At 38.3% G+C, this 22,258-nt stretch overlaps 1 protein-coding gene across 3 annotated transcripts in view; it reads right to left on the minus strand.

Annotated features, from left to right (window-relative positions):
• Window positions 1–22,258, minus strand: part of GPC5 (glypican 5) — a 1,510,050-nt gene that overhangs the window by 875,517 nt on the left and 612,275 nt on the right. The window contains exon 7 of one of the 3 annotated variants that reach the window (XM_043477856.1): window positions 4,502–4,643. The exons of the other annotated variants lie outside the window; for them this stretch is intronic. Within the exon in view, the coding sequence (XP_043333791.1) occupies window positions 4,638–4,643 (6 nt within the window). The 3' untranslated portion in view covers window positions 4,502–4,637. Of the gene's footprint in view, window positions 1–4,501; window positions 4,644–22,258 lie in introns of those variants that run through there. 3 annotated transcript variants of the gene reach the window in all.

Genomic DNA, 22,258 nt, shown 5'->3' on the forward strand with positions numbered 1-22,258 from the left:
TAAAGAATGAATTATAAAATATAAATTAAGCTTGTACAGGAAATATTGTATAGACAGAACGAAGAAAAATACATCCAGATACATGGGGAAGGGGAAGCTAAAAGAAATTAAACTAAACACAGCTGCCAACTCTCCAAGGTTCAAGCCAAAGGGGACGCATTATTTTATGCACCAAGAATGACTACTATAACTGAAGTCAATTATTAAGCATGTGACCTTTCACAACCATCTATTTGTTCTCTATACCTATAATTCTATTTTGTTATGTGTGTTTATTTGTTTTTGTTTTCAGATTCCACAAAATAAGTGAAATCACACAGTATTTGTCTTTTTTCTGTATAACTTATTTCACTTAGCATAATACTCTCTAGGTCCATCCATGTTGTTGCAAATGGCAAGATTTCATTCTTTGTCATGGCTGAGGAATATTCCATTACATGTATATCATATCACATTGATCCATTCATAATAACAGTCACATATGTAGGTTGCTTCCATATATTGGCTATTGCAAATAATAGTTCAATGAACACAGGATGGCATGTATCATTTATAATTAGTGTTTTCATTTTCTCCAAATAAATACCCAGGAGTGGAATTGCTGGGTAATATTCTATTTTTATAGAAGTATTTTATAGAACTAAAATATTTTTAAAGTTTTTGAGGAATCTCCACAGTGTTTTCCCTAGTGGCTGCACCAATTTACTTTCCCACAAAAAGCACATAAGGGTTTCCTTTCGCCACATCCTTGCCAACATTTCTTACTTATGTTCTTTTCAATAGTAGCCAATCTTATAGGTATAAGGTGATATCTCACTGCGGTTTTGATTTGCATTTTCCTGATGATTAGCAATGTTGGATAGTTTTTCATGTGCTTGTTGGCCATCTAAATCCCTTCTTTGGAAAAATGGATATTGAGGTCCTTTGTCCATTTTTAAATTGCTTTTCTTAAAAATATTGAATTGTATGAGTTTTTACTTAATTCCTTATCATATATATCATCTGCAAAAATCTCCCATTCAGTAGGTGCCATTTTCAATTTGTTGATACTTTTTTCTCACTATGCAAAAGGTTTTAATTAGATGTAGTCCCATTTTATTTTTGCTTCTGTTTCCCTTGCCTGATGAGAGATACAGTAAAATGTTGCCAAGGCCAATATTAGAGAGCTTAATTTCTGTGTTTTTTCCTAAAAGTTTTATGGTTTCATGTCTTACATTTATGTCTTTATTTTTAATTTATTTATTTGTATGGTGTGAGAAAGTAGTCCAGTTTGATTCTTTTGCATGTAGCTGTCTAGTTTTCCCACAAGACCATTTATTAAAGAAGTTATCTTTTTCCCATTGTATATTCTTGTCTCCTTTGTTGTAGATTAAATGCCCATAAGAGTCCATTTCTGGGTTCTCTATTCTCTTCCATTGACCTATGTGTCTATTTTTGTGCCAGTATCTTACTGTTTTGATGATCATAGATTTTTAGTATATCAGAGAGTTATATTGTTCTTTCTCAAAGTTATTTTAGCTACTTGGAGTCTTTTATATTTCCACAAACTTTAGAATAATTGTTCTATTTCTGTAAAGAAGACCATTGGTGTTTTGATAGGGACTTGCTACACTGGTTCTTTCAACAATTTTTGATTCTGTACTAATATTCTGTCTTCGAAGAAACATTGTTATAATACATTCATTTAATTCTTTAAGCATGGTTCTTTTAGTTCTCTGAACATATTTTGAATGTATTTATAATAACACCTTTGATATCTTTGTCAGCTAAGTCCACCAAGTAGGCCCTTTAAGAGATACCTTACATCATCAGCTTTAATTCTTAAGTATGGGTCATATATTGCTGTTTCTTTTCATGTCACAATAATTTTTAATTAGACGTTTTAAATAATATATTGTAGCACACATGTTTACTCTTCCTCCTCACCACAGGGTTTCTTGTTGTTGTCTGCTTGGTCATTTGTTTGATTAATGGTTTGACTGAGCTAATTTTGCAAAGCCTATTTTCCCAGCAGTATGTAGCATCTTAGATGTGTTCCTGCTCATACATTTTTCCATTTGTTTGTAGCTTTTTGTCAGCTATTTAGGGGCCATGCCTGAGTTATCATAAGCTGCTTACAGATGAAAAGTTGGGCTTAAGCACCCTTTAGTCTTGGATGGATGGATGTCTTGGAGGCTGCTCTCACAGTTCCCATGTGGCTTAGTGGTATGTATCCACCTGCCAACCCAGAAGACACAGGATTGATCCCTGGGTCAGGAGGATCCCCTGGAGGATGGCATGGCAACCCACTCCAGTATTATTACCTGGAGAATTCCATGGACAGAGGAACCTGTACATTCTACGGGGTCACAAAGAGTAGGACCTGACTAAGCAACTGAGCCCACTCACAGTTCTGAGCATTTACATTTTTTATTCCTTCTTTCAGTAAAGGACCAATAGCTAATAGGTTGATTAAGTCCCTTTCTTGATCACCTTTAAGGCCAAGGATAGGCAATGAAAAGGCTCTGTCTGACCAGCCTCATGGTGGAATGCTGTCCTCCCTGCCCCAGATATGCTACACAGCCACTGCAGGACAGTCTTGAGGGAGAGTTACTGTCAAGGCCTCAGGAGCCGTGGCCAGCATGTTCTTCTGTGTCTCTGCACGCCAAGCCTAAATGCTCCATTTGAGGACCCGTCATGGCTTACCCTTCCCGGGGCCTCTGCCCAGTTCTCTTTATCAGAAAAAAAGTAGGGGGAAGGGCTTGTAGACACTTTGTTCCACTCTGATTCAGCTCTCAGTACCTTCCCAATCCTACTCAGCCCGCTCTTCCTGCCCTCCAGCCCCAGATTCATAAAATGGCAGGAACTTTTAGTTGAAGCTCTCTCAGCAATGAGATGATTTCTCCACATTTTTGCTGACATTGGGTTGACTAAATAGTTCATTCAGTTTTGTTCCATAACAGCCTATGGAAAAATCTGAACGAACTTTTTGACCAATCTAATACATCTATCAATCCTAAAGGAAATCACTCCTGAATATTCATCAGAAGGACTGATACTGAAGCTGAAACTCCAATACTTTGGCCACCTGATGCTAAGAACTGACTCCTTGGAAAAGACCCTGATGTTGGGAAAGATTGAAGGCAGGAGGAGAAGAGGACAACAGAGGATGAGATAGTTGGATGGCATCACCGACTCGATGGACATGAGTTTGAGCAAGCTCTGGGAGTTGTTGATGGACAGGGAAGCCTGGCATGTTGCAGTTCATGGGGTCACAAAGAGTCAGGCATGACTGAGCGACTGAACTGAATATATCTATCTCTTGTCTTGTGTCAATCCATGTAGAAAAAACAGAACATTCTAGAAGCTGCAGTTTTTACCTAGTCTCTTGCTTATATTATTGCAACAAGTGAATAAAGTCTCATCATTACTTTCATCTTGACTTGTCCTAACCAACAATTCCCACACCTGGCAGCTCAGCTCATGACTTCACTTCAGAGTGGATACAGCTTTGAGCATGAACACAGTTTCTTAGAGTTTGCCGGACATGAGTGTAGTTTTATTTTTAAGCTTGTTTTCTTAGGAACCCTGGGGCAGAGATGTTTATTGTTCACTCAGTATTTTGACAGAGGTTATATTTAAGCCCCATATGCCAGTGTGGCTTCTGCCCTTTGTTGATAGGTCTGCATGAGACTTGGGAAATACTTTCTCTGCCTCACACCCTGTTCTCATTCCTCCTGGGTTAGCACAGTTCACCTCATGCTCGCAGCCCTCTTGACCCCCCAAGTTAACTGTAATCCCCAAGAAGAATCTTCCTCTGATTGTCTTCAATTTTGCTTGTACTACTAGAGCCAAAGGTCTCACATTAGTTGCTCACTACCAACATCCCCATTGTTGTTTGCAACAACACTCTTAGACAAGGAATTCTCTGTGCTATGTTCCAAATAAAATCAGTCCCCTAAGATAGAGCTGGGGGGCAGACTGAGGCCTAAACATCACTATTATGATCTGAACTGGGTCCTCCCCAGCAATTTATATGAAGAAGTCCTCAGTACCTGAGAATGTGACTGTATTTGGAGAGAGGGCCATTAAACAGGTGATTAAGATGAAATAAGGCCATACCAGGGGGTGCTGTTCCAATATAACTGGTGCCCTTCAGTTCAGTTCAGTTCAGTCGTGTCCGACTCTTTGCAAACCCCCATGGACTGCAGCATGCCAGGCCTCCCTGTCCATCACCAACTCCCAGAGTTTACTCAAACTCATGTCCATTGAGTCAGTGATACCATCCAACCATCTCCTCCCACCCTCAATCTTTCCAAGGTCTTTTCAAATAAGTCAGCTCTTTGCATCAGGTGGCCAAAGTATTGGAGTTTCAGCTTCAACATCAGTCCTTCCAATGAATATTCAGGACTGATTTCCTTTAGGATGGACTGGTTGGATCTCCCTGCAGTCCAAGGGACTCTCAAGAGTCTTCTACAACACCACAGTTCAAAGGCATCAAATCTTCGGCACTTAAGATGAGATTAGGATGTAGGCATGAGGTTCACAGAGGAATGACCATGTGAAGACACAGCAAGAAGGTGGCCATTTGCAAACCAATGAGACAGACGTCAGAAGAAATCAAATCTGCCACTGTCTTGGTCTTCAACTTCTAGCCTTCATATCTGTGAGAAAATAAATGTCTGTCATTTAAGCCACCACTCTGTGGGATTTTGCTATGCAGCTATAGCAAACCAATGCAGGGATCGGTACTGGCCACACCTACTGGAATTCAGAATTTTTTGAATATTTCTCTACTTGTTTATGGCCTTATTAAACTTAATGGAAATTTTACATGATTGATGATTCTTTTATTATTATTTTATAAATTTCACTCCGGGGCATACACACCAAGGAAACTAGATCTGAAAGAGACACATGCACCCCAATGTTCATCACAGCACTGTTTACAATTGCCAGGACATGAAAGCAACCTAGATGCCCATCAGCAGACGAATGAATAAGGAAGCTATGGTACATATACACCATGGAATATAACTCAGCCATTAAAAAGAATTCATTTGAATCAGTTCTAATGAGATGGATGAAACTGGAGCCTATTATACAGAGTGAAGTAAGCCAGAAAGATAAAGACCAATACAGTATACTAACACATATATATGGAATTTAAAAAGATGGTAACGATAACCCTATATGCAAAACAGAAAAAGATATAGATGTACAGAACAGACTTTGGGACTCTGGGAGAAGGCGAGGGTGGGATGTTCTGAGAGAACAGCATTGAAACAAGTATACTATCAAGGGTGAAACAGATCACCAGCCCAGGTTGGATGAATGAGACAAGTGCTCAGGGCTGGTGCACTGGGAAGACCCAGAGGGATGGGAAGGGGAGGGAGGTGGGAGGGGGGATCGTGATGGGGAACACATGTAAATCCATGGCTGATTCATGTCAATGTATGGCAAAAACCACTACAATATTGTAAAGTAATTAGCCTCCAACTAATAAAAATAAACGAAAAAAAAATTTTTTTTCAATAGTGGCATTGTTGTTATACTGAAGAGAGGAGTTGGTAAATCCTCACTCCATGATCCAGAAGGCCTCTCATCTCCTCTGCTCTCTCTCTTCCATCTTCCATTTCATTCTCTACTGATAATTCTCACCGGCACATAAACACATAAACATGCTGTTATTTTCCCCATCTTAATAAACATAGCAAAACAAAAGGCTGAAAACAACAACTACTACAATAACAAAACCGTTTTCTGATTCATTTCCTCTATCAGGCTCCATCCAGTTTCTTACTCCTTTTGTGGGCAAAAATCCTCAGGAAAATTGGTCAGACTCATGGTCTCTGATTCCCTTCTTCTCTTTTTGCCCTAAAAACACTGCAATTCAGCTCCATTCCCACCATACCTCCTAACCTTATCTGATCAAGTCACCAAATATTTCCTGGTTGTTAAATGAAATAATCAATTTCAGATCTTTTTTTAAGTGAATTATTGGCAAGACTTTTAGGCAGCTAATCACTCTTTCCTTTGACACTCTTTCTTCCTTTGATTTCAAGGGAAACACACTCACTTGGTCTTCCTCCTAGTTCATGAGTAGTTCCTTCTCAAGTTACTTGCTTACTTCTCCAATTTTCACCTTCCTTATAACGCCAGAGCTACCTGCTGTCCTGTTCTCTGCTTTTCACTTCACTTCTCCATTTATACTCACTCCCTTGGTAACCCATTCTTTTTCAAGGTTTTGAATAACACACGCCAAATATGTATTTTTGTGTCACATGCCAAGTCTGTCTATTTATCTCCATAGATGATACTCATGAACTCCAGTCTTATACACCACCTACACAGTACTCTCTTTAGATACACAATAAACACCTGCATTTTGTCATGTACTGATCTCTGCCAATCCAAAACCTATTCCACCACAGCATTCCCATCTTATTTGGTGCCAGCACCATCATTTCTGTTGTTCAAACCAAAAATATGAATTAATCCTTAGTTCTTTTTCTCTCCCCATATCCAATAGCCAGTAGATATTTCAATAGCAATTCCAGCAGAAATTACTTTGTCACTATTTTTTTCAAGATACTCATTGACATTCCTTTTGCCATTATCTTTTCAGTATTCCCAGAAGCCAATCACCTCTCACTACTTTCGTTGCTACTAGTGCCACCTGTCACCACCTGTCACCTGCATATCATTAATAACTTTCTAAAAGGTCTCTCTGTTTCAACTCTTGACACTCCCACTTCTTACGCTATTCTTATCAAAGTTGGAATTTGATAATTTGAAAGATAAGGAGGACTATGTTGCTGTCCTAAAATCTGCTCAAAACCTTCCATAGCCTGCCCCTTTCATTTCAAGTCAACTCCAAAGTCCTTCAAAGGCCCACGGAGCTGTAGAGGCTCTCTGTCTTCACCACCAATCCCACCTCTGATTTCTGCCTCCTCTCCTTACTCACTGTGTTTCAGCCGCACCATATCCTTATACTTCCTTAAACATTCAAGACACATCCCAGCCTTTGCCCCTTTGCTCTCGATGTTACTTCTTCCTGGGGTTCTCTGCCTTAAGTGTCAGAGTGGCTAATTCCCTCCTTTATTTACATAGAGCTCAAATTTCAGTTTCTCAACTAAGACTACTCTGATCACGCTATTTAATACTGCAACCTGCCACCATTTCTACCACTGACACACTTATATAACCTTTTCTGCTTCACATATTTTATATTAAGTCCTTGTCTCCTAAAATATAGTTTATATGTTTATTATGTTCACTGTATCACCAAAGAATGTGATCTCCATGACAGCAGAGATATTTGTTTTCTTCACTGATGTACCCCCAAACACTTATGGTGCTTGATAAAATGTAGATTTTAAATCAATACATATTGAATAAATGAAAAGAACATACTTAAAGTATAGGGCTGGGAAGTGTTAATCACTCAGTTGTGTCTGACTCTTTACAACCCCATGGACTGTAGCCCACCAGGCTCCTCTGTCCATAGAATCCTCCAGGAAAGAATATTGGAGTGGGTAGTCATCCCTTCTCTAGGGGCTCTTCCTGACCCAGGGACTGAACTCAGTTCTCCTACATTGCAGGCAGATCCTTTACTGTCTGAGCCACCAGGAAAGCCTAGGAAGCTGGATATAAATGAGGATAACCTAAGTTCAGCATCTATTTGGAAAAGATAATGAAGTCCCATCATAAAAATAGACACAATTCTGTCTTTACTATAATTTATCTTTAATATGTCTGCTTTACTCCAACAAATATGTGAGATTAGAACTTTCATTTGAGATAACAAGATAGAATTTTTAAGTAGAAAAGTGATTAGACAGCATTTAATCTCACTTCATAAACTAGAGGAGCCCCAAACAAAGCTCGCTTGGTTACACTTTTATCAAACAATATGACTGTAGGTCTTGACTTCATAGATGGGCGGATTCTGCATTCCTACATAAGCAGAAAAACTCCAGGAATTACAGAAGTCCATATTGTACCAAGCAACAAATACTTTTCAAATTTTTCATTATCAGAAAAACATTAAAGTAAATACTAATTTATATGTCTTAATTTATATGGCTATAATTTGTATAATTATGATACATATAACAAATAATTCATTTGTCATATTATACAACTATTAATACTACTTTAAATATGCATGTATTCAAAATTTCACTTGCCTTAAGTATGGGGTATTAAAGGGCTAAGATGCCCTCTCAAGTTCACAAACATATAATTGTGTTCAATGTAATTCATGTTTGTATTTTTAGAATTTTTTTAACTAAAGATTAAAAATAAAATTTCACTCAGGGACTTTAAGCAACGTGTATACAACTTGAAGCCCTTAGTTAACTATGCAAATGTTTATATTAATTTTTATATTAATGTTAATCTAGCCTCTGGAGAAATGGTTAATCAACTGTAGAGCTTATTCAGGAAACATTTGTCGAGAACTACTCTTGATGATAAGGTCATAAATGCTATGGGTAGATGCAATGTACACGCCCTACCCTCTATAGTCTCATTGTGAAACAGAGAAGAGGGATATAAATGGAAAATTCACAATAAAATATAGTATTTTCTCTGTTTGGGTTTTTCCAAACACGCATACATACACAAGAAAATCTAGAAAAACAATTTTTGGTGCCAGTGAGCTGAACTTTGAGTGCAAGCTGTGAGATGAAGAAGAGCATGAAGCAGATTTCTTTAAGGCATGCTCTGGTGTCATCAGCTGGAGGGGCAGGTGGGGAAGCTGAGGGAGAAGTCACCTCAACAAAGGTCCCAGATGACCACTGGGGAGATCTGAAGCTCAGATGACCATTCAGAATTGTCATGAAATGGAGCAAGCATACTGGACCCTATACCACCAAGTAAACCAGTCATCAGATGGAGGCCCTCACCTTGAGAAGGGTCCTTAGCAAGGCAGCTATCTTTAGCCAAGACACTCCCTGGTAGGATAATACCTCGTCCAGTTAGCTGTGACCAAGCTAATAAAGTCACACACTTACACCAATAGTCAGTAAAAAAAAAAAAAAAAATTACTCTTGAGAAAAGGGCAATGAGTATTTTAGGGTTAAAGAGACATCTCAGATAATGTCCATGCACCTGGCCTGCACATCACATGCCTGGATCTGTCTGTTCAGGCTGCCATAACATAGTACCAAGAACTGGATGGCTTAAACCACAGACAGTTTTCTCTTATGTACCCCAATACTAGGAGTCTGAGTGATTAGCATGGTCAGGATCTGGGGAGAGTGCTTCCTGGCTCTCAGGTGGCTACTTGCATGCTCTGTCTTCACATCGCAGGGATACAGTTCTGGTGCCTCTTCTTTTACAAGAGCACCACCCTTATCAGATTTGGGTCTCACCCTCTGACCTCATTCAACCATTATCATCTCCTCACAGGCCCTATCTCCAAAAGCAGTCACATTGGAGGTTAGGTCTTCAACTAATTAATTTGAGGGAAACAAAATACAGCAGTAGCCTACCTCATCATTCAACCCTATCATAATGATTCAATTCAAGATGACCTCAAGGAAGGGGTAAGTCAGGCAATAGCAGAGGAGGAAATAGCAGGCAGAGAGAAGCGGAGATGGAGAAACAATGCAGACTGCTAGCTTATGTCTCTTGGATGATTATAGCTGAGTCCCCCAGAGCAAGGTACCCTGTGGGAAAACAAGACTGAACAGATGCTATATAGGCATGAATAAATTTAAGGCAATCAGTTTCCAGATCTTACATGTCTCCATATGTACACTTTCCAAAAATTAATTTGGCTAAAAATGTATCTGTGCTTTCAGAGTTCTCCTTTTCTCAACTCCCTTTTTAAATTCTTCTTTTCCCTTCTTTACTAAAGAAATGCAACCCTCTCACCACCTTCTATAGTTCATTGCCCTGGAGTGTAAAATTCCCGAGAGTGAGGCCCACGGGAGCAAAACATCATGGAAGCATTTATATCTCATCTAGTAATGTTTTGAACTACATAGCTTAGAATTAGAATTCATAACACCTGGTAGGTGATGAATACAAGCAACTAATACAAACATTTATTTGAGACAAAAATGCAGTTGGACTTTTTCTTACATAAGGTCATCCAATTTACTATTGAATTTGATAAACAGCACTGTTTTCCCATGATACCATTCATAGACTGAAAGAGTTAAACTGCCAGTCTAATATTTCAGATGTAAATCAGGCATACAGTAAGAATATGCAGAAAATATAGACTTTGTACATATTTAAATAGTTAATAAGTTCTGAGGTATTAATTTCAAATGAGAGAAGAAAATATATAATTTTTCAAAAATGATTTTGGGGTTTGCATGAATAATATTTACAGTGTATTAAAAAGCAGAGACATCACTTTGCCAACAAAGGTCTGTATAATCAAAGCTATGTCTTTTCCAGGAGTTACATATGGATGTGACAGCTGGACCATAAAGAAGGCTGAGCACCAAAGAATTTATGCTTTTGAACTGTGGTATTGGAGAAGACTCCTTAGGATCTCTTGGACTGCAAGGAGATCAAACCAGTCAATCCTAAAGGAAATCAACCCTGAATATTCATTGGAGGGACTAATGCTGAAGCTGAAGCTCCAACACTTTGATCACCTGATGGGAAGAGCTGACTCTTTGGAAAAGACCTTGATGTTGGGAGGAATTGAGGGCAACAGAAGAAGGAGGCAACAGAGGATCAGATGGTTGGATGGCATCACTGACTCAATGGACATGAGTTTGAGCAAACTTAGGGAGATAGTGAAGGACAGGGAAGTCTGGTGTGCTGCAGTCCGAGGGATCACAAAAAATCAAATACAACTGAGTGACTGAACAACAACAACAAATGAGTAATATTTGGACACCTGCAGGTGTCAGTGAACCATCTTCAACATGTTCTGAAGGATGCTGAAATGGTTTCCCAGTCTTCTCTATTTTCCTAAGATCTATAAACTATCACCAGAGGTAACCTCAGCTTTTCTCTGTATATAACAGTGAGCAACATGGATTTGTATGGTGGAAGTGTAATGGAAAAGAGAGCCCATTATAGGGTCAGCCTGAGACCAGAACCACAGTACTCAGAGGACTTGGGGAGGGCTGCCTGCTCTGGGGATTGTCCCGGGGACATTGGTTCTCCTCATGCTCTTTGACTCCTTGCTCTCTGACTTTCTCCAAGGGTGTCCCTTCTTCCTCTGTCCCTTAAATATTACTGTGGCTAAGAAATCTCTCTTGAACCACTGTTTTTTACACTATGTATGATCCATCTTGTGATGCCATCTACCCTCCATCTGTGCCGAAAGGGGCCAAACATGTATTTGCAACAACAAACTTGTCCTTAAATTTCAGACATCCTAAAGCTAAACACTCCAAAGCATGCTCAAAATCATCCTGTCTAAAATGAACTTAGAAATCCCTACTTCAGGTTTTCCTTATTTGTGTTTCTTATTTGTTTAGTATTTCTACTTTCTTCCCAGCTTCCTAAATTTGAAATCTGGACATCATTCTTGCATCCTTTCTCTTCATTATTGTTGTATTTAATAGTCACAAATCTTGCCAACTTAAATATGCTATAGTTGTCAAACCCTTTTCCTACTACTTTCCTGGTAAAGGTTTTCAACACCTCTCTGATGAAACACTACAATAGCTTCTTCCAGTGCCCTTGATATCAAGTTCACTCTAGGGTAGCTTATCTAAAACTCCAATATGACTCTTGAGTTCTAATGCTTAAAATCGTTTTGCTTCTCAATAGTAAATAGCAGTAGTTACATTTTTAAATTTGCATCTATAGCACTAAATTTTAAAAATAAGCACTACCAATATATTAAGATTACATATAATTCTTTATAATAGGTATCAAAAATAGAAATTTTTAAAAATTCTAGAAATTAAAGTGAATTACACTTTTAATGCTTTATTCCCAGATCCCCACATGGATTGTAAGTACTCCATTTATATGATTATGGTGAGAGAACTGAAAACAGAGACTACAAACAGTACTGTCAAAATAAATGTCAGAAATCATTCTAACAATTCCTTTTCACACTCTACTGGATCACGTTAAGCATCTGTTGCTAGTCACATTCCCCAACTGTCTTCTAGAATAAAATCCAAACTTTGTCTTTCACATAATATATAGGTTTCTCCACAATCTGAGTCTTTATGAGCTTTATAGTTATACTGAAGTTATTGTAATTGTCTACTTATGTGGCTGTTATCTTTACTAAACAGTAAGTCCATTCATAGAAGAAACTCTATCTACCATTGTGTCTCCAGGGGCTGAGACATGGTAGGTGTTTAAAGGCATGTCTGTTGGATGAATGTCAAACATTTTCTCTGTATGTGTCTTCCTTTTCTAATTATATTGTTTAACAATCCAGGAATTCATTATATTATTAACTGGGGGAATGATTTGTAATTATATTGCTTTTGACTGTGTAAACCCTGTTATTTCATTAAAATAATAACCAAAATTAGTGAATATAGATTATAGAAATATATTCATCTGATTCTGCCTAAGAATAGAAGGATGGTAGTTATGAGGCTAATAAAAAAACCTGGTAGTAAATAGCCAGTAAAAGATAATGAGAATGTAGGTCCTAAAGTGCTCTGGGTAAATTATTCTGGTTGATTAATACTTAGGTTATTCTGGATACAGAGGAAGTAGTGTTTTGCCTTACGGTTGCTGGAGTCAGACTGCATATATTTAGTTCTTGTTTTATCACAGACCGTGTCAGAGGTTAAATTATTTAACACATGTCCACCTCAATTTCTTTGCAAAAATTTGGTGATATGCATAGTATCTACATTAGAGTTTTCAGGATTAAATGAGATTTAGGGCTTCCCTGGTGGCTCAGATGGTAAAGAATCCACCTGCAATGCAGGAAACCCAGGTTCGATTTCTAGTTTGAGAAGATACCTTGGAGGATGAAATGGCAACCCACTCCAGTATTCTTGCCTGGAGAATCCCACAGACAGAGGAGCCTGGAGGGCTACAGTCCATAGGGTTGCAAAGAGTCAGACATGACAGAGAAACTAAGCACCAGCACATACAGGTAAATATTCACAATAGTCCAGCTTAATACATAAATGCATATAACATATTTACAATACTAACAGAAAATGTTAATTCTTCAATATGTATTAACAATTATTATTCTTGCAACCATCAATATATGAAAAATGCTTGATTTTAGAATCAATTTCTCCCTTATAAAACAAAATTTCAGATTGCACATTCTTGGGATGAAAGACTTGAGGCTCCATATCCTTCTGCGAGTGCTCAGTAGTGACTGACTCTTTGCAACCCCATAGACTAGAGCATTTTCCATAGGAAAATGTCCTATGAAGTCCATAGGATTTTCCAGGCAAGAATACTTGGGAGTGGGTTGCCGTTTTCTCCTCCAAGGTTCATATCCTATATATAAGCAAATGAGGGTTTTAAGTCCACTATGGCAGGAGAAACTTAGATTTTCAATCAAATTTTTACCGAAGTATAGTTCATATTGTTAGTTACTCACTTGTGTTGACTCTTTGTGACCCATGGACTATAGCCCACCACGCTCCTCTGTCCATGAGATTCTCCAGGCAATAATACTGGAGTGGGTTGCCATTCCCTTCTCCAGGGTATCTTCCTAAACCAACGATCAAACTTGGGTTTCACATATTGCAGGCAGATTCTTTACTGTCTGAGCCACCAGGAAATGGAGATGGTTCATAATATGTGCTTTTAAATAATTGGCTTATAGATTGATGATATTTATGTAACCTTTTATGAAATAAATATTAATTAAAGACCCTGAACTTGACAGTCGGCACTGTTCTAGGCCCTAGCAATTCCATAAAAAGAAAAAATCTAGGTTTCATACCTGTGGAACTTGCGTTAAAATGGGGAAGACATAAAGTGAAAAAATAAATATCTACTACAAAGTTGAGAAGTAATGCATGCTGTGAAGGAAATAAATCAGGGTTAATGTACAGAAATATGGGGGCTGGGTCTTCAAGGGGTGATTTTAATTAGTCAGGGAAGACTTCCTAGAGAGGCAATTTTCAAGTAGGTTTCTGAATAAAGTGAGAGACCAAAACCCGTGAGTAGCCCAGAAAATAGTCTTACAAGCAGAGGGAACAGCAAGTGCAAAAGTAAAATATACTCTATAATTTGGAGGAACAGCAAGACAGCCAGGAGACTATAAATAAGTAATTAAGACTTGTCTTGATTATGTGTGTGTTTGAGAATGTGTGTGCACACACGCACCTTAAAAGAAGTAGAAGATGAGGTCAGCGTTAGGCAACAGGCAGAACCTAAAGGTCCTCACAGAAAAGAGAGTTTGGTTCTATGCTGAGCATAATGGGAAGTCACTGGAACAACTGACCGGAGAAACAGCATGAACTGACTTACATTTTAAAGAATATCTGACTGATCCCTGAAATACTGACAGCAAAAAGCTGAAAAGGAAGAAGGAAAGTAATTCAGATACCACTGCAGAACTCCCCTGCCAATGCAGGAGACATAGGTTTGATCCCTGGGTTGGGAAGTTCCTCTGGAGGAGGGCATGGCAACCCACTCCAGTATTCTTGCCTGGAGAATCCCATGGACAGAGGAGTCTGGTGGGCTACAGTCTATGGGGTTGCAAAGAGTCCATGGACAGGACTGACTGAGCAAGCATGTGGAGTGTTCTAAGTGAGAGATGGTAGAGAATTAGACTAGAGTATTATGGGAAGATTCCTTAGTCTGCTCAAGTCGCTGTAGCAAAATATCACAGACTGCATTTGATTAAACAACAGAAATGGATTTCCTCAAATTCACTGACTAGAAATCTGGTTTAATGGACCAGTGTGAAAGTGTTAGTCACTCTGTTATGTTTGACTCTTTACGATCACATGGATTATAGTTCACCAGGCTCCGTTGTCCATGGAATACTCCAGGCAAGAACACTGGAAAGTGAAACTGAAAGTTGCTCAGTCGTGTCCAACTCCTTGCAACCCAATGGCCTACACAGTCCATGGAATTCTCCAGGCCAGAACAATGGAGTGGGTAGCCATTCCCTTCTGCAGGGGATCTTCCTGACCCAAGGATCAAACCTGGGTCTCCTGCACTGCTGGCAGATTCTTTACCATCTGAGCTATGAGGGAAGTCCAGGGAGCCAGTATAGTTGGGTCCTGTTGAGAGCTCTCTTCCTGGCTTGCAGGTGGACTGATGGTTTTAACCATGTCTTCATGTTGTGGGGAGAGAGATCTCTCTCTTCTTCTCCTTATAAATCCACTAATCCCATCAAAAAGCCCTGTTTTATAACCCAATCTAACCCTAATTATCCCCTAAAAGTCTCACCTCTAAATATCATCACATGAAGAGCTTCAACACATGAATTTGGGAGGGAGGTGCACATAGTGTACAACAGCAATGTTGGAGAGAATTGTTAAATATTCAATAAACACTGAATGTACTTTTTGATGAACTAATAAAAAGAAATGTGTCTAAAAGTTCTTTGTCTAATATATTTTTGGTTGGAGCAAACTGTGTAAATACTCATGCAATTTATAGAGAATTTTAAGACCAGTGTAGAAGCAGGTTTAGAGGAAACTCAAGAGTTATGTTTGAGACACATTGAGTTTGAGTTTATACTTTGAGTTTGAGTTTACACATCCAAGTTGAGAGATGAGTAGACAGAAGCTCAATGGGAAGGTTAGTAAATACTGTGTTAAGAACAAAATGAAGTTGAAAGCAAACTCTATTGTACAGTAAGACTAAAGTTTACCTTAATTTTCTTCTCATGTCTTAATTTAAATAGCTTGAAATCAACTTTTGTATTTATAATGGATGACCTTTACAATGGATAGAGGAGGGAACCAAAATGTCTTTTAAGAATTGTTAATTTTATGATATTCAATACAATATGAACAAGAGCATGCTGTTTATCTTGGCCCAATAATTGGACATTTAAAGTACCTTTTGTAAATGCAGAATTGTTCTTTTGTAAAACTATCCTATAAAATAAGATCCTTGTCCAGCTCAGTTTCATTTATTTTTCACCAAGCTATATAAGGAACATGAAGCAAATAAATATCAATGCTATAAAACCATTCATATGTCAGGTCGACAGAAAAAGAATGTTTGATGTATAAGCAATCAGAGATGAGAAGGCCCTGCTTGATCAAAAATCTCCTGTTAATCAAGACTAATAGAGGACAGAGTCATAAATAATCTCTGACAAAGTAAAAGCAGCCACATTTAACTTGAAGATAGATTTTACATATGGTTGATGCGATAGAACTATCAAGCTAACAAGAACACTTGGGGCCAGTCTGAATATTCATTAATCAGCCCTACTTTGGATTTAACATAGAATGCAACTGTCAATGAACAAATGGTCTTTTGTGAAAAAGGTGATAAATAAAATCCAATGAATTGGCAAATTGGAAAGTCTTGAAAGAATAAATGCTGTAAGATTAAGAAATGAATAGAAGACTTGAGCTCAGCTCTCTGAAGAAAAGCCAAAAGCTTCTCACTAAATCAGGTAACTTTGGAGAACATTGTTTTTTAATGTTTCTTTAGAAAGAAACATCTGCCATGATAAGGATATATTTTCAGAAATTTTTTGAAGAAGGCTTAAACTTTTTAATACTCTTATTCTCTACAGCACATTGAAAAGACAGACTGCTAAATAAATGGATTATTTTTTGGTTCCAAATCACTAATCTTATTTCCTGGATGGGATGATTTATCCAAAATGTACAAACAGATGGTTTTCTCCAAAGGCAGAACAATAAGACTCATGATTAATACAAGTGGCAGAACTGGCACAAAAGAATGTTCGGGGTAGTGATCACAACAAAAATGCCTATTAGAACAAAATAATAACAAATGATCAAATACCTTGTATGTAAAAAAAAAAAAAAATAGGGTCTCTACCAACAACTCCACCACAATGTTGAATGGAAACTGACCCTTACCCTAAGTGACAGGGAGTGCCAGGAGATTCGGGGCTGAAGAGAGATGAAAGATCCAGGCTCCATTGAAAAGGGAACAGATTTTTATCATCTGGGAAGAGGATTACCGTTTTGGTTCATCCCGAAAAAAATGTTTGACACAAAGTCATCTGGACTTTTTTATGCAAAATTTCCCAATTCTTTGAATGTTGGCCATAAATTCAAACTGACTATGATTCTTGCCTGAATTCAGTTGAGTGGGCCTCTTTAAAAAAAAAAAAACAACAACAGATGTAAGGGGTAAAATTTACCATGACAGAAGAGACTATTATATGTATTAGTCTACAGAGAGAGTTCAGTTCAGTTCAGTCACTCAGTCGTGTCCGATAGGTTTTTGCTTGTATTATATAATCTGCTATATAAAAACTGATCCAAACAAATAATTACCAATTTATAGATACATGTAGTGTTTGATCTTCAAAGGGTCTTAAATTTAATCTACGATCCATCAAAGCTCTAATATTTTATAATTCTTTTCTTTAAAAAGCATTTTTCTAAAAAAATAAAAAATAAAAAAGCATTTTTCTTCAAAAAAATGAACATTTTATCACAAATAAAATTTGAGAACAGGAAGGCACATAATACAAACTATATAATTTAACATAAGTATAAAGTGAGTGTAGGTAATAATCTCTCAGCCCAGGAAAGAGAATATTTCTGTCCCCAGAAGTCTCCAATTTATCCATTCCCTATTACAACTTCTTTTCTTACAATAGTAGAAACAACTCTCTTAACATTACGATAATTTTATAAAAATTCCATTGACTTAATTTTGTATTTTGCCCCATAAGTATTAATTCTAACATAATAAGTTAAGCTTTGTTATAAAAAATTATAAAATTTTATAAATGAAGTTATATTGTATATTTAATTTTGTTTCTTTTTTGTTAGCCTATCATTACAAATACTAGAATTACCCATGCTAGGTTTTTTTAAGCCACATATAATTCCCTCAATCTTCTGTGCCATATAACATTCTATTTTATGAACATATGATAATTTGTCAATAATATCTGGGTCATTTAGACTTTTTGGTTATTATAAAGCAAATCCACTTATTTTTAAATTTATTATAAATCAACTTATTTTTCAAATGAAGAAATTAAGGACAGAGATCACAATGATTAGTGTCCCACTGAGGTAAAACTCCCTTGTTTCATGTATATCACGTGGATACTTTTTTCAAGCTCCAGTTAAGAAAATAATTCAACAACTGTTGAATTTTTGCCCTCCTGAGTTGTTCAATGGAAATGAGCACAAAGCATCATTTGATTGTTCAGAAAAAAATACAGCAAATTTCCTTGGTAGAGCATAGTCTATAAAAGGATTTTGTCAAAATTACCAGATACTCTGTATGTGCTAAAGCTCATGGTACTGACACTGAGATGCAAGCTTTGAATATGGAGGTGTATTATATGCCTCTAAATTTCTTCTAACTCAATGCTCATCCACATATTCTATACATATTTATTGAGACTCTATGCCAGATGCTCTGCAAAATATTGGGATATGATGTTGAACAAAACAAAGATAAGCAGTGGGCTCCTATGAAACTTACAGGTATTTGGAGTAGAGATATATTAAATAAATAACCCCACTAAGGAATATACAATCACTGATACGTGGCCTGAAGAAAACTAATAAAATTTAATGAGAGGGACAAAAAAGAGAAAACAACTCAACTGGCCAAGAGGAAAAGAACTGCTTCCCCAAAGAAGTCATACTGGAGGTAGAGTAAATCACGAGTTAATACAGGCAAGTGGTCAGTACCAGACCAGAGACAAAGATGAGCATGGATAAAGGGGGTGTGGCCTGATCACAGAACTGTGAGAAGAGACAGGTGGGCAGAGAATGAGGAGGAAATCATGAATCATTAAGCTTGAGGGAACAGGACAATGTGGGCCTCCTTGGCCAAGTTGTCTATTTTAGTGCTTGGAAATTGCTGTTTTGGAAGAGGAAACAGAAGTCATCAGATTGTTAAAGTGGACAGATGACACCCAAATATGTTTCATTCGCAGTATAGGACTTATCAAAGAGAAGCCTCATAAATGGAGTAAAGAAATAAGAAATAAAATCAACACACCCTAATGATGGATCTACTGTGTGAGATCAGGGAGAGCTAGAGGTTATGTCAGGAGAAGCTGGGCATGGGGAGATACCAGTCATTGGGTTGGAGAACACAGAGGGGGACTTAACTCAGAGCAGACAGGAGGCAGGATGCTGGATTTCTTATGCCATTGTGACCTCCCGTCTGTAGCTCAAAGCACAATCAAAGTTGGAGTTAGATACTTGGAAATCAAGGACATGCAGTTTACGATTGCAATGAATATTGTAGTAAAGCCTATGAGACCTCAGGAAGAGAACACCCAGTTAATCAAGAAAGAAGTTTGAAAGCTAAGCCTTGAGAAAGCACATTATGTAAAGACTAAGTAAGGTATGTGAACCTGCAGTGGGAATGGGTAAGAAGGAAAGCAGTAGACCAATATGTGTCAAAAGACAACAAAAAAGTCAAAATCTGCTGAGAGGCCATGAAAATTGAATTCTGAGAATATCTATTAGATTCACAGGTGACCTCACTGAGGATGGTTTTGGTGGAATGATGGTTGCAGAGGATGTGGAGTCAGTGGGAAGAGGAGACAAGAGGAGGGAGTACTTAGAGATGACACTTTCAGAAACTTTGGGGATGAAGGTGATGCTGTAACTGAACCTGGATGGGCCAGGTCTAGGGGGCCAAAGGAGGGGAATATTTGTTTGTAATTTGGAAAAAGCTTAAGGTTGCCAAGAAAGAGGTAGGATGTAAAACAAGTAGAGAGATGGAGCTGAGAAAGTGCAGAAGGTAAAGAATCTGCCTGCAAGGTGGGAGACCCAGGTTCCATCCCTGGGTCGGGAAGATCTGCTGGAGAGGAGAATAGCTACCCACTCCAGTGTTTTTGCCTGGATAATTTCACAGACAGAGGAACCTGACAGGCTCCAGCTCACAGGGTCACAAAGAGTAGGACATGACTGAGTGACTAACACTTTCACTTTTCACCTCAATTAACACTACAGAAGCAAAGGAGACAATGGTGGAGAATTTAATAGGTGGTTATTTATAACAGGAAATGGATGGGATCCTCAACTGACAGCTTCATTGTCCTCCGGTCTTATGGTAAAACTACTTTTTATTCTAATAGTCTTGCAAAATATCTTCAATTAAGACTCTCATTTACTTTCTCTTCAATATGTTTGCTGTTGTTTTCCTGTTCAATCAGCAAAATGATACTGTATGCTTGCCACACAGTGCTTAAATTGGATGCATGCCTAGTTTTAGTGAAGCTTCTCAAGAGGTCTGGTGTATATTTTGCTCTCTGATATGGTCTGTAATCTCTATGGTCCCAGGCAATTTTCCTAGGACTTTTTCTTTCAGTAAGCAATGGATTCATGGTTAATTTTCTATAGATGTATTAGGGTGTCTGCAGCTGTCACATTTGATATCTAACATGAGGGAGACTGGCATACCTCATTGGTTTTTACTATATCCTCGTGGAAACCTCTAGTTGCTTTTTGAGGTTGTATCAGTCAGGATCCATCCAGGAAAACAGAATGGAATTGAGTCCAGGGAACTGGTTACACAGGTAAAGAAAACTAGAGAAACTTACAGGTTAGTAGCATGAGAAACCATGCTCTCCCCTAAACTAGAGAAATTCCCAGAGGAGGCAGAATTACCAGGCCTTAGGAGCTGGGGTCACCTACCGAGAGCTTTAAACACTGGGCCTGCCCAGAAGAAGCTGGAGCCCTGGAAGTGATTCAGATGCAGCACCATCCCCAGGTAACCAAGGCTTTAGGAGAGAGAGAGCTAGCCGGGCTCCTCCCCTCCTCTTTTCACAGGAACCTGGGTTATGAGGCCTGCAGAGGACTCTTCCCCTCCCACTCCCTGGCACAGAGGAGGGCAGAACATCATGAATGAATTTGACATTATAGGTCAAAATATCACTTTTGAGGACTAGATCCTCACTAACATATGTCCCTCATAGTACAGAAGCTCAAACAAAGGTATTTTCCTTTTTTTCTTTTTCCCCCTCCAACCCCCAAGTACCGGAGCAATAATTTCCAAATGTTGACACTGATCTGGCTAAGTAAGAATTCGCTGAGTAAATAAACATACAGATTTCTGGATCACATCAGGAAGTTTGGAGTGATGCTCAAGAGTCTGATTTTAAATAAAAGGACAACAGGTACATAATTCTGATAGAGTTATTTTAGTGAATCCATGTGCAGGAAACAAATATAATCATACCAGGGCACGTTCTACTGTACATGAATGACACACCATCAACATCATTCAATGTGATTCCAGACATTTTTCTGGCTCTGTTAGTAGGTTTCGCACATCTGAAATACTGGGACTCAATACTTCTGCTCGTCTTATAGGGACCAGCTTTTTTTATTACACCTACTTGAAAACTAAATCATTTTGCTTTGTTTTCCCTTTTCTCCCCATCCCACTCTCAACCACAGATATTTACAGAGTCTACTAACATGACAAGACTATGTCTTAAGTGAAAACTCTTTTAAGGTAGACACCCTAGGTATTAAAAAACATAGCACAAACAAAAAATTGTAAAGCAACTGTTAAAATTCAAAGCCAAGGAAAGTACACAATAATTGGTATGGTGAAATAAGCCAGAATAAGTATATGCTAGATTCTACTTCAAAGGAAACTCACTGGATTCAACAAGTATATATTAATTAGGGGGATTTTCACCTGAAATAGAGAGACTATTATTCAGTTCAGCAGCAATTCAAGAACCACTTTGTCCTTCCCCATCTCTGTGTTTCAGACAGTAAAGAATCTGCCCACAAAGCGGGAGACCCAGGTTCGATCCTTGGGTCAGAAAGATCCCATAGAGAAGGGAATGGCAACCCACTCCAGTATTTTTGCCTGGAAAATTCCATGGAAAGAGGAGCCTGTTGGACTGCAGTCCATGGGGTCTCAAAGAGTTGGACACAACTGAGCGACTAACACTTTCACTTTTGTTTCATAGAAATAAAGCACTCTAACACAATGTGGTTTTGGAAAAGACTCTTGAGAGTCCCTTGGACTGCAAGGAGATCCAACCAGTCCATCCTAAAGGAGATCAGTCCTGGGTGTTCCTTGGAAGGACTGATGCTGAAGCTGAAACTCCACTACTTTGGCCACCTCATGCGAAGAGCTGACTCATTGGAAAAGACCCTGATGCTGGGAAAGATTGAGGGCAGGAGGAAAAGGGGATGACAGAGGATGAGATGGCTGGATGGCATCACCGACTCGA

Source organism: Cervus canadensis, chromosome 9, assembly GCF_019320065.1.
Source record: "Cervus canadensis isolate Bull #8, Minnesota chromosome 9, ASM1932006v1, whole genome shotgun sequence".
NCBI lineage: Eukaryota > Metazoa > Chordata > Mammalia > Artiodactyla > Cervidae > Cervus > Cervus canadensis.